This window comes from Bombina bombina, chromosome 1, assembly GCF_027579735.1.
Source record: "Bombina bombina isolate aBomBom1 chromosome 1, aBomBom1.pri, whole genome shotgun sequence".
NCBI lineage: Eukaryota > Metazoa > Chordata > Amphibia > Anura > Bombinatoridae > Bombina > Bombina bombina.
This window is the reverse complement of record NC_069499.1, coordinates 59,702,331-59,716,129: the sequence shown is the minus strand read 5'-3', so window position 1 is coordinate 59,716,129 and position 13,799 is coordinate 59,702,331. Positions and strand designations below refer to the sequence as shown.

The 13,799-nt window shown below is 41.7% G+C and overlaps 1 protein-coding gene across 6 annotated transcripts in view; it reads right to left on the bottom strand.

Moving 5' to 3' along the window:
* The window catches only part of PPP1R13B (protein phosphatase 1 regulatory subunit 13B), a 271,782-nt gene that overhangs the window by 43,670 nt on the left and 214,313 nt on the right, over window positions 1-13,799 (bottom strand). For 4 of the 6 annotated variants that reach the window (XM_053697391.1, XM_053697394.1, XM_053697390.1 and 1 more), the window contains exon 8: window positions 996-1,160. In XM_053697391.1, the coding sequence (XP_053553366.1) occupies window positions 996-1,160 (165 nt within the window). The remainder of the gene's footprint in view (window positions 1-995; window positions 1,161-13,799) is intronic. The other 2 variants (XM_053697392.1, XM_053697395.1) reach the window with 1 other exon arrangement.

The following is a 13,799-nucleotide window of genomic DNA, read 5'->3' as shown; positions in this document are numbered from 1 at the left end:
CCCATATGCCAGGACCGCCCCTGATATCTCTGATGTGCTCACAGAAAGTTTAATATGTCTGGTATGCAGCTGGTACTTCTAAACTTATCTGTTCTGCTTACTTAAAGGGACACTGTACCCAAATTTTTTCTTTCGTGATTCAGATTGAGCATGAAATTTTAAGCAACTTTCTAATTTACTCCTATTATAAAAAATTTCTTCATTCTCTTGGTATCTTTATTTGAAATGCACGAATGTAAGTTTAGATGCCGGCCCATTTTTGGTGAACAACCTGGGTTGTCCTTGCCGATTGGTGGATAAATTCATCCACCAATAAAAAAGTGCCATCCAGATTATTGAAACCAAAAAAAGCTTAGATGCCTTCTTTTTCAAATAAAGATAGCAAGAGAATGAAGAAAAATGGATAATAGGAGCAAATTAGAAAGGTGCTTAAAATTGCATGCTCTTTCTGAATTACAAAAGAAAAAAATTGGGTTCCGTGTCCCTTTAAGGATTTTAAAAATAATACATAAACTGTTGTTTTTTGTTTTGTTTTTTAATGATCAGTCTAATGCTGATTTTTTTAAATACTGGATACATTTTTCTATACTTCAAATGAGACTGGTTCTCCAAAGTTCATTTTTTCTTAAATTAAAAATAAATAATATTAATAACTTGCTTATTTCCCAGAAGAATAAAATAGTCTTAATAATATAATAACCTACAGATGTATTTACCCAATAATTATCTACAGGAAAATAACTAGGCTGCATTATTTTGTTACAGACTGGAATGCACAAGACAAATGATTTTGTCAGAAGGGGGACATGCATTAAAAGTCATTTATTTCCATGCAAAAGGGAATAATGTGTAAGTCTTGAAGTCATTCACATGCACAATAAAAAAGCCGTTCGTGTCACTGTTTGCGAGCTTAGCTAAACTGTACATTTGTTATATAAATAAAGCTGGGACACCAGTGATGTGCAAAGCTGGTATCCTTTATTCGTTTATCTTACAGGAATGTTTTCTTTTTGACGTGCCTCAACTTTTTTCTTGTACAGACGTTCGCGCAGCTCGTTGATTCGCTTGTCCATGATAGCCACCTCCGTGTTACGCTTGTTTAAGAGTTCCTTCTGGTGATGAAGCTTTGTATTTTGTTCCTGGTTAAGTCGATTCCGGATCTAAAACCAAGAATTTTTTGTTTAATTATTTTGTTTACAATTCCTATTTCTTATTTTAAACAAAGCAAATAATTTTTTCTAAAGGGGCCTTTATAAAACGAGTTCAGCTTTGTAGTCAGGCTGATGAATACGTATATAACACTAATACAACAAGCTTTTAATAGCCATGTTATATCTCTTCAGCCTCATTATTATATTCTAAGTGATATGAAGGTATAGAAAGTTATTAATTAAATCAGGGATAGCCCACATCAGGGCCTCGGCACTAGATTTTGCTGCTTCCAGGAAAATGCAGAAGCTTTTTTGTGGCCGCAGGGAAAAGCTGAACTAAAAATGTACTCTCTGGAGGGGAGAACATCAAACAAATGGTACCCTGAAACCTTACCTAAATCTGGCCTTGTCCCAATTTACATTTTTAGGAAAATGTCATTATTTGTGTTTTATAGCTATAAATGTATATGATTAAAAGGGACATAAAAAACAACTTTTCCTTCATGATTCAGATAGCACATATAGTTTTAAACAACTTTCCTATTTATTTTTATTATCTAATATGCTTAGTTCACTTAGTATCCTTTGTTCAAAAGTATACCTAGGTATGAGATAGCTGCTTATTGGTGTCTACACATACATGCATCTTCTCATTGGATGCTCCTTCAACAAAGAATATCAAAAGAACAAAGCAAAATTTACAATAGAAGTGGAAAAATGTATGCTTTATCTCCTGGTCTCTCAACAGCCGTGCCAAGACCCAGTACCGGGCCTTGACAGCCCTCCTGGTGGGTCACAACCTAAAATGCCCCCACTGCGAGCTGTAACAGGCCTGCTACTCCACACATAAGAAATACCAGGCATGCCTGTCAGTGCCAGTGCACGTGTGCATGTGCACATATAGCGGCAGTTCAGTGGAAGGACATCGTGGGAAAGGATAGGACTGGACCTCGGCACCGCAGTTAAGTGAAACCAGCCCACTGACACTAATGAATGTATATATTTTCTTCCCCCACTTACACTAATGCATTATATTTAAAGGGACATAGAAGCATGTTTGTAATATAAATGCATTAACAAAAATGCTTCTAATAAAAGCTATAGCTGTTTCAAATTTGTATTTAAGTATGCAACGTGCACCAGCATTTTAAACACAGCACTTGCTCAGAGAGCCTAAGGTGCTTGTACCATCTGGTAATGACTCAATTTGTTAAAGGGACACTGAACCCACTTTTTTTTTCTTTCGTGATTCAAATAGAGCATGAAATTTTAAGCAACTTTCTAATTTACTCCTATTATCAATTTTTCTTCATTCTCTTGGTATCTTTATTTGAAATGCAAGAATGTAAGTTTAGATGACGGCCCATTATTGTTGAACAACCTGGGTTGTCCTTGCTGATTGGTGGATAAATTCATCCACCAATAAAAAAAGTGCTATCCAGAGTTTTGAACCCCAAAAAAGCTTAGATGCCTTCTTTTTCAAATAAAGATAGCAAGAGAATGAAGAAAAATTGCTAATAGGAGTAAATTAGAAAGTTGCTTACAATGGCATGCTCTATCTGAATCACAAAAGAAAAATTTTGGGTTCAGTGTCCTTGCCCACAGGATACAAGTCCAACTGGTGCTCTGAACAGCTGCACTATTTAAAATGTTTGTGCACTGAGAATATCTAGCTATGCTTCACATGCACATGCAGAGAACACTAAAAACAGAATTTATGCTTACCTGATAAATTACTTTCTCCAACGGTGTGTCCGGTCCACGGCGTCATCCTTACTTGTGGGATATTCTCTTCCCCAACAGGAAATGGCAAAGAGCCCAGCAAAGCTGGTCACATGATCCCTCCTAGGCTCCGCCTACCCCAGTCATTCGACCGACGTACAGGAGGAATATGCATAGGAGAAATCATATGATACCGTGGTGACTGTAGTTAGAGAAAATAATTCATCAGACCTGATTAAAAAAACCAGGCGGGCCGTGGACCGGACACACCGTTGGAGAAAGTAATTTATCAGGTAAGCATGAATTCTGTTTTCTCCAACATAGGTGTGTCCGGTCCACGGCGTCATCCTTACTTGTGGGAACCAATACCAAAGCTTTAGGACACGGATGAAGGGAGGGAGCAAATCAGGTCACCTAAATGGAAGGCACCACGGCTTGCAAAACCTTTCTCCCAAAAATAGCCTCTGAAGAAGCAAAAGTATCAAATTTGTAAAATTTGGCAAAAGTGTGCAGTGAAGACCAAGTCGCTGCCTTACATATCTGGTCAACAGAAGCCTCGTTCTTGAAGGCCCATGTGGAAGCCACAGCCCTAGTGGAGTGAGCTGTGATTCTTTCAGGAGGCTGCCGTCCGGCAGTCTCATAAGCCAATCGGATAATGCTTTTAAGCCAAAAAGAAAGAGAGGTAGAAGTTGCTTTTTGACCTCTCCTTTTACCAGAATAAACAACAAACAAAGAAGATGTTTGTCTGAAATCCTTAGTAGCCTCTAAATAGAATTTTAGAGCACGGACTACGTCCAAATTGTGTAACAAACGTTCCTTCTTTGAAACTGGATTCGGACACAAAGAAGGTACAACTATCTCCTGGTTAATATTTTTGTTGGAAACAACTTTCGTAAGAAAACCAGGCTTAGTATGCAAAACCACCTTATCTGCATGAAACACCAGATAGGGCGGAGAACACTGCAGAGCAGATAACTCTGAAACTCTTCTAGCAGAAGAAATTGCAACCAAAAACAAAACTTTCCAAGATAATAACTTAATATCTACGGAATGTAAGGGTTCAAACGGAACCCCTTGAAGAACTGAAAGAACTAGATTTAGACTCCAGGGAGGAGTCAAAGGTCTGTAAACAGGCTTGATTCTAACCAGAGCCTGAACAAAAGCTTGAACATCTGGCACAGCTGCCAGCTTTTTGTGAAGTAAAACAGATAAAGCAGAGATCTGTCCCTTCAGAGAACTTGCAGATAATCCTTTCTCCAAACCTTCTTGTAGAAAGGATAGAATCTTAGGAATTTTTATCTTGTTCCATGGGAATCCTTTAGATTCACACCAACAGATATATTTTTTCCATATTTTATGGTAAATTTTTCTAGTTACAGGCTTTCTAGCCTGAATAAGAGTATCTATTACAGAATCTGAAAACCCACGCTTTGATAAAATCAAGCGTTCAATCTCCAAGCAGTCAGTTGGAGGGAAACCAGATTCAGATGTTCGAATGGACCTTGAACAAGAAGGTCCTGTCTCAAAGGTAGCTTCCATGGTGGAGCCGATGACATATTCACCAGGTCTGCATACCAAGTCCTGCGTGGCCACGCAGGAGCTATCAAGATCACCGAAGCCCTCTCCTGATTGATCCTGGCTACCAGCCTGGGAATGAGAGGAAACGGTGGGAATACATAAGCTAGGTTGAAGGTCCAAGGCGCTACTAGTGCATCCACTAGAGTCGCCTTGGGATCCCTGGATCTGGACCCGTAACAAGGAACCTTGAAGTTCTGACGAGAGGCCATCAGATCCATGTCTGGAATGCCCCATAATTGAATTATTTGGGCAAAGATTTCCGGATGGAGTTCCCACTCCCCCGGATGAAATGTCTGACGACTCAGAAAATCCGCTTCCCAATTTTCCACTCCTGGGATGTGGATTGCAGACAAGTGGCAGGAGTGATCCTCCGCCCATTGAATTATCTTGGTCACTTCCTCCATCGCCAGGGAACTCCTTGTTCCCCCCTGATGGTTGATATATGCAACAGTCGTCATGTTGTCTGATTGAAACCTTATGAATTTGGCCTTTGTTAGATGAGGCCAAGCTTTGAGAGCATTGAATATCGCTCTCAGTTCCAGAATGTTTATCGGGAGAAGAGATTCTTCCCGAGACCATAGACCCTGCGCTTTCAGGTGTTCCCAGACCGCGCCCCAGCCCACCAGGCTGGCGTCGGTCGTGACAATGACCCACTCTGGTCTGCGGAAGCTCATTCCCTGTGACAGGTTGTCCAGGGTCAGCCACCAACGGAGTGAATCTCTGGTCTTTTGATCTACTTGAATCGTCGGAGACAAGTCTGTATAATCCCCATTCCACTGTCTGAGCATGCACAGTTGTAATGGTCTTAGATGAATTCGTGCAAAAGGAACTATGTCCATTGCTGCAACCATCAATCCTATTACTTCCATGCACTGCGCTATGGAAGGATGAAGAACAGAATGAAGTACTTGACAAGAGCTTAGAAGTTTTGATTTTCTGACCTCTGTCAGAAAAATCTTCATTTCTAAGGAATCTATTATTGTTCCCAAGAAGGGAACTCTTGTTGACGGGGACAGAGAACTTTTTTCTATGTTCACTTTCCATCCGTGAGATCTGAGAAAGGCTAGGACGATGTCCGTATGAGCCTTTGCTTTTGACCGAGACGACGCTTGAATCAAGATGTCGTCCAAGTAAGGTACTACTGCAATGCCCCTTGGTCTTAGCACCGCTAGAAGGGACCCTAGTACCTTTGTGAAAATCCTTGGAGCAGTGGCTAATCCGAATGGAAGTGCCACAAACTGGTAATGCTTGTCCAGAAAAGCGAACCTTAGGAACCGATGATGTTCCTTGTGGATAGGAATATGTAGGTACGCATCCTTTAAATCCACCGTGGTCATAAATTGACCTTCCTGGATTGTAGGAAGGATCGTTCGAATGGTTTCCATTTTGAACGATGGAACCCTGAGAAATTTGTTTAGAATCTTGAGATCTAAAATTGGTCTGAATGTTCCCTCTTTTTTGGGAACTATGAACAGGTTGGAGTAAAACCCCATCCCTTGTTCTCCTAATGGAACTGGATGAATCACTCCCATTCTTAACAGGTCTTCTACACAATGTAAGAATGCCTGTCTTTTTATTTGGTTTGAAGATAATTGAGACCTGTGGAACCTTCCCCTTGGGGGTAGTTCCTTGAATTCCATGAGATAACCCTGGGAAACTATTTCTAGTGCCCAGGGATCCTGAACATCTCTTGCCCAAGCCTGAGCAAAGAGAGAAAGTCTGCCCCCCACCAGATCCGGTCCCGGATCGGGGGCCATCACTTCATGCTGTTTTGGTAGCAGTGGCAGGTTTCTTGGCCTGCTTACCCTTGTTCCAGCCTTGCATCGGTCTCCAGGCTGGTTTGGGTTGAGAAGTATTACCCTCTTGCTTAGAGGATGTAGAATTTGAGGCTGGTCCGTTTCTGCGAAAGGGAAGAAAATTAGGCTTATTTTTAGCCTTAAAAGACCTATCCTGAGGAAGGGCGTGGCCCTTTCCCCCGGTGATGTCTGAAATAATCTCTTTCAAGTCAGGACCAAACAGTGTTTTACCCTTGAAAGGGATGTTAAGCAATTTTGTCTTGGAAGACACATCCGCTGACCAAGACTTTAGCCAAAGCGCTCTGCGCGCCACAATAGCAAACCCTGAATTTTTCGCCGCTAATCTAGCTAATTGCAAAGCGGCATCTAAAATAAAAGAGTTAGCCAATTTAAGTGCTTGAACTCTGTCCATAACCTCCTCATACGAAGATTCTTTATTGAGCGACTTTTCTAGTTCTTCGAACCAGAAACACGCTGCTGTAGTGACCGGAACAATGCATGAAATTGGTTGTAGAAGGTAACCTTGCTGAACAAACATCTTTTTAAGCAAACCCTCTAATTTTTTATCCATAGGATCTTTGAAAGCACAACTATCTTCAATAGGTATAGTAGTGCGTTTGTTTAGAGTAGAAACCGCCCCCTCGACCTTGGGGACTGTCTGCCATAAGTCCTTTCTGGGGTCGACCATAGGAAATAATTTCTTAAATATAGGGGGAGGAACAAAAGGTATGCCGGGCCTTTCCCATTCCTTATTTACTATGTCCGCCACCCGCTTGGGTATAGGAAAAGCATCGGGGGGCACCGGAACCTCTAGGAACTTGTCCATCTTACATAATTTCTCTGGAATGACCAAATTGTCACAATCATCCAGAGTAGATAATACCTCCTTAAGCAGTGCGCGGAGATGTTCTAATTTAAATTTAAAAGTTACAACATCAGGTTCAGCTTGTTGAGAAATTTTTCCTGAATCTGAAATTTCTCCCTCAGACAAAACCTCCCTCCTGGCCCCTTCAGATTGGTGTGAGGGTATGTCAGAACAGTTATCATCAGCGTCCTCTTGCTCTTCAGTGTTTAAAACAGAGCAATCGCGCTTTCTCTGATAAGTAGGCATTTTGGATAAAATGTTTGCAATAGAATTATCCATTACAGCCGTTAATTGTTGCATGGTAATAAGTATTGGCGCACTAGATGTACTAGGGGCCTCTTGTGTGGGCAAAACTGGTGTAGACACAGAAGGGGATGATGCAGTACCATGCTTACTCCCCTCATTTGAGGAATCATCTTGGGCAACATCATTATCTGTGGCATCATTGTCCCTACTTTGTTTGGACAGTATGTCACAATCATCACATATATTTAAATGGGGAGAAAACATAATTTATGTAAGAACTTACCTGATAAATTCATTTCTTTCATATTAGCAAGAGTCCATGAGCTAGTGACGTATGGGATATACATTCCTACCAGGAGGGGCAAAGTTTCCCAAACCTTAAAATGCCTATAAATACACCCCTCACCACACCCACAATTCAGTTTAACGAATAGCCAAGAAGTGGGGTGATAAGAAAAAAGTGCGAAAGCATATAAAATAAGGAATTGGAATAATTGTGCTTTATACAAAAAAATCAAAACCACCACAAAAAAGGGCGGGCCTCATGGACTCTTGCTAATATGAAAGAAATGAATTTATCAGGTAAGTTCTTACATAAATTATGTTTTCTTTCATGTAATTAGCAAGAGTCCATGAGCTAGTGACGTATGGGATAATGATTACCCAAGATGTGGAACTTTCCACGCAAGAGTCACTAGAGAGGGAGGGATAAAATAAAGACAGCCAATTCCTGCTGAAAATAATCCACACCCAGAATAAAATTTTTAATGAAAAAACATAAGCAGAAGATTCAAACTGAAACCACTGCCTGAAGTACGTTTCTACCAAAAACTGCTTCAGAAGAAGAAAACACATCCAAATGATAGAATTTAGTAAAAGTATGCAAAGAGGATCAAGTTGCTGCTTTGCAAATCTGATCAACCGAAGCTTCATTCCTAAACGCCCAGGAAGTAGAAACTGACCTAGTAGAATGAGCTGTAATCCTTTGAGGCGGAGTGTTACCCGACTCAACATAGACATGATGAAATAAAGATTCCAACCAAAATACCAATGAAATGGCAGAAGCTTTCTGGCCTTTTCTAGAACCGGAAAAGATGATAAATAGACTAGAAGTCTTTCAGAAAGACTTAGTAGCTTCAACATATCATTACAAAGCTCTAACAGCATCCAAAGAATGCAATGATTTCTCCTTAGAATTCATAGGATTAGGACATAATGAAGGAACCACAATTTCTCTACTAATGTTGTTAAAATTCACAACCTTAGGTAAAAAAATTCAAAAGAAGTTCGCAGCACCGCCTTATCCTGATGCAAAATCAGAAATGGAGACTCACAAAAAAGAGTAGATAATTCGGAGACTCTTCTGGCAGAAGAGATGGCCAAAGAAACAAAACTTTCCAAGAAAGTAATATAACGACCAAAGAATGCATGGGTTCAAAAGGAGGAGCTTGAAGAGCCCCCAGAACCAAATTCAAACTCCAAGGAGGAGAAATTGACTGAATGACAGGTTTTATACGAACCAAAGGTTGTACAAAACAATGAATATCAGGAAGATTAGTAATCCTTCTGTGAAAAGAACAGAAAGAACAGAGATTTGTCTTTCAAGGAACTTGCGGACAAACCTTTATCTAAACCATCCTGAAGAAACTGTAAAATTCTCGGTATTCAAAAAAGAATGCCAAGAAAAAAGATGAGAAAGACACTAAGAAATATAAGTCTTCCAGACTCTATAATATATCTCTCTAGATACAGATTTACGAGCCTGTCACATAGTATCAATCATAGAGTCAGAGAAACCTCTTTGACCAAGAATCAAGCGTTCAAACTCCATACCTTAAAATTAAGGTTTTGAGATCCTGATGGAAAAAAGAACCTTGAGACAGAAAGACTGGTCTTAACGGAAGAGTCCACAGCTGGCAAGAGGCCATCCGGACAAGATCCGCATACAAAAACCTGTGAGGCCATGCTGGAGCTACCAGCAGGACAAACGAACATTCCTTTAGAATATTGGAGAATACCCTTGGAAGAAGAACTAGAGGCGGAAAGATATAGGCAGGATGACACTTGTAAGAAAGAGATAATGCATCCACTGCCTCCGCCCGAGGATCCCGGGATCCGGACAGATACCAGGGAATTTTCTTGTTTAGATGAGAAGCCATCAGATCTATTTCTGGGAGTTCCCACATTTGAACAATCTGAAGAAATACCTCTGGGTGAAGAGACCATTCGCCCAGGTGCAACGTTTGGCGACTGAGATAATCCGCTTTCCAATTGTCCATACCTGGGATATGAACCGCAGAGAGTAGACAGGAGCTGGATTCCGCCCAAACCAAAATTCGAGATACTTCTTTCATAGCCAGCGGACTGTGAGTCCCTCCTTGATGATTGATGTATGCCACAGTTGTGACATTGTCTGTCTGAAAACAAATGAACAACTCTCTCTTCAGAAGAGGCCAAGACTGAAGAGCTCTGAAAATTGCACGGAGTTCCAAAATATTGATCGGAAATCTCACCTCCTGAGATTCCCAAACCCCTTGTGCCGTCAGATACCCCCACACAGCTCCCCAACCTGTAAGACTTGCATCTGTTGAGATTATAGTCCAGGTCGAAAGAACAAAGAAGCCCCCTGAACTAAACGATGGTGATCTGTCCACCATGTCAGAGAGTGTCGTATAATCGGTTTAAAGATATTAATTGAGATATCTTTGAGTAATCCCTGCACCATTGGTTCAGCATACAGAGCTGAAGAGGTCGCATGTGAAAAACGAGCAAAGGAGATCGCATCTGATGCGGCAGTCCTAAGACCTAAAATTTCCATGCATAAGGCTACCAAAGGGAATGATTGTGACTGAAGGTTTTGACAAGCTGATATCAATGTTAAACTTCTCTTGTCTGACAAGGACAAAGTCATAGACACTGAATCTATCTAGAAACCTAAAAAGGTTACCCTTGTCTTAGGAATCAATGAACTGATCGGTAAATTGATCCTCCAACCATGAACTTGAAGAAACAACACAAGTCGATTCGTATGAGATTCTTCGAAAATAAGAAGACTGAGCAAGTACCAAGATATCGTCCAAATAAGGAAATACCAAAACCCTGTTCTCTGATTACAGAAAGAAGGGCACCGAGAACCTTTGAAAAAAATTCTTGGAACTGAGGCTAGGCCAAACGGTAGAGCCACAAAACTGGTAATGCTTGTCTAAAAAGAGAATCTCAGACACTAAAAGTGATCTGGATGAATCGGAATATGCGGATACACATCCTGTAAATCTATAGTAGACATAAAATGCCCTTGCTAAACAAAAGGCAGGATAGTCCTACAGTAACCATCTTGAATGTTGGTATCCTTACATAATGATTCAATATTGATAGATCCGGAACTGGTCTGAAGGAATTGACCTTCTTTGGTACAATGAAGAGATAAAATAAAACCCCAGCCCCTGTTCCAGAACTGGAACTGGCATAATTACTCCAGCCAACTCTAGATCTGAAACACATTTCAGAAATGCTGAGCCTTTGCTGTGTTAACTGGGACACGGGAAAGAAAAAAATCTCTTAGCAGGAGGCCTTAACTTGAAGCCAATTCTGTACCTTTCTGAAACAATGTTCTGAAACCAGAAATTGAGAACGGAATTGATCCAAATTTCTTTGAAGAAAACGTAATCTGCCCCATACCAGCTGAGCTGGAATAAGGGCCGCACCTTCATGGGTACCTAGGAGCTGGCTATAGGTTTCTATAAGGCTTGGATATATTCCAAACTGGAAATAGTTTCCAAACTGATACCGCTCCTGAGGAAGAAAGATCAGGCTTTCGTTCCTTGTTGTGAAGAAAGGAACGAAAAACAGAATTTATGTTTACCTGATAAATTTCTTTCTCCAACGGTGTGTCCGGTCCACGGCGTCATCCTTACTTGTGGGATATTCTCTTCCCCAACAGGAAATGGCAAAGAGCCCAGCAAAGCTGGTCACATGATCCCTCCTAGGCTCCGCCTACCCCAGTCATTCGACCGACGTTAAGGAGGAATATTTGCATAGGAGAAACCATATGGTACCGTGGTGACTGTAGTTAAAGAAAATAAAATATCAGACCTGATTAAAAAAACCAGGGCGGGCCGTGGACCGGACACACCGTTGGAGAAAGTAATTTATCAGGTAAACATAAATTCTGTTTTCTCCAACATAGGTGTGTCCGGTCCACGGCGTCATCCTTACTTGTGGGAACCAATACCAAAGCTTTAGGACACGGATGAAGGGAGGGAGCAAATCAGGTCACCTAAATGGAAGGCACCACGGCTTGCAAAACCTTTCTCCCAAAAATAGCCTCAGAAGAAGCAAAAGTATCAAACTTGTAAAATTTGGTAAAAGTGTGCAGTGAAGACCAAGTCGCTGCCCTACATATCTGATCAACAGAAGCCTCGTTCTTGAAGGCCCATGTGGAAGCCACAGCCCTAGTGGAATGAGCTGTGATTCTTTCGGGAGGCTGCCGTCCGGCAGTCTCGTAAGCCAATCTGATGATGCTTTTAATCCAAAAAGAGAGAGAGGTAGAAGTTGCTTTTTGACCTCTCCTTTTACCTGAATAAACAACAAACAAGGAAGATGTTTGTCTAAAATCCTTTGTAGCATCTAAATAGAATTTTAGAGCGCGAACAACATCCAAATTGTGCAACAAACGTTCCTTCTTTGAAACTGGTTTTGGACACAGAGAAGGTACGATAATCTCCTGGTTAATGTTTTTGTTAGAAACAACTTTTGGAAGAAAACCAGGTTTAGTACGTAAAACCACCTTATCTGCATGGAACACCAGATAAGGAGGAGAACACTGCAGAGCAGATAATTCTGAGACTCTTCTAGCAGAAGAAATCGCAACTAAAAACAAAACTTTCCAAGATAATAACTTAATATCAACGGAATGTAAGGGTTCAAACGGAACCCCCTGAAGAACTGAAAGAACTAAATTGAGACTCCAAGGAGGAGTCAAAGGTTTGTAAACAGGCTTGATTCTAACCAGAGCCTGAACAAAGGCTTGAACATCTGGCACAGCTGCCAGCTTTTTGTGAAGTAATACCGACAAGGCAGAAATCTGTCCCTTCAGGGAACTTGCAGATAATCCTTTTTCCAATCCTTCTTGAAGGAAGGATAGAATCCTAGGAATCTTAACCTTGTCCCAAGGGAATCCTTTAGATTCACACCAACAGATATATTTTTTCCAAATTTTATGGTAAATCTTTCTAGTCACAGGCTTTCTGGCCTGAACAAGAGTATCGATAACAGAATCTGAGAATCCTCGCTTCGATAAAATCAAGCGTTCAATCTCCAAGCAGTCAGCTGGAGTGAAACCAGATTCGGATGTTCGAACGGACCCTGAACAAGAAGGTCTCGTCTCAAAGGTAGCTTCCAAGGTGGAGCCGATGACATATTCACCAGATCTGCATACCAAGTCCTGCGTGGCCACGCAGGAGCTATCAAGATCACCGACGCCCTCTCCTGCTTGATCCTGGCTATCAGCCTGGGGATGAGAGGAAATGGCGGGAACACATAAGCTAGTTTGAAGGTCCAAGGTGCTACTAGTGCATCCACTAGAGCCGCCTTGGGATCCCTGGATCTGGCCCCGTAGCAAGGAACTTTGAAGTTCTGACGAGAGGCCATCAGATCCATGTCTGGAATGCCCCACAGGTGAGTGACTTGGGCAAAGATTTCCGGATGGAGTTCCCACTCCCCCGGATGCAATGTCTGCCGACTCAGAAAATCCGCTTCCCAATTTTCCACTCCTGGGATGTGGATAGCAGACAGGTGGCAGGAGTGAGACTCCGCCCAAAGAATAATTTTGGTTACTTCTTCCATCGCTAGGGAACTCCTTGTTCCCCCCTGATGGTTGATGTACGCAACAGTCGTCATGTTGTCTGATTGAAACCGTATGAACCTGGTCCTCGCAAGCTGGGGCCAGGCCTGGAGAGCATTGAATATCGCTCTCAGTTCCAGAATATTTATCGGTAGAAGAGATTCTTCCCGAGACCAAAGACCCTGAGCTTTCAGGGATCCCCAGACCGCGCCCCAGCCTATCAGACTGGCGTCGGTCGTGACAATGACCCACTCTGGTCTGTGGAACATCATCCCTTGAGACAGATTGTCCAGGGACAGCCACCAACGGAGTGAGTCTCTGGTTCTCTGATTTACTTGTATCTTCGGAGACAAGTCTGTATAGTCCCCATTCCACTGACTGAGCATGCACAGTTGTAATGGTCTTAGATGAATGCGCGCAAAAGGAACTATGTCCATCGCCGCCACCATCAACCCGATCACTTCCATGCACTGAGCTATGGAAGGAAGAGGAACGGAATGAAGTATCCGACAAGAGTCCAGAAGCTTTGTTTTTCTGGCCTCTGTTAGAAAGATCCTCATTTCTAAGGAGTCTATAATTGTTCCCAAGAAGGGAACCCT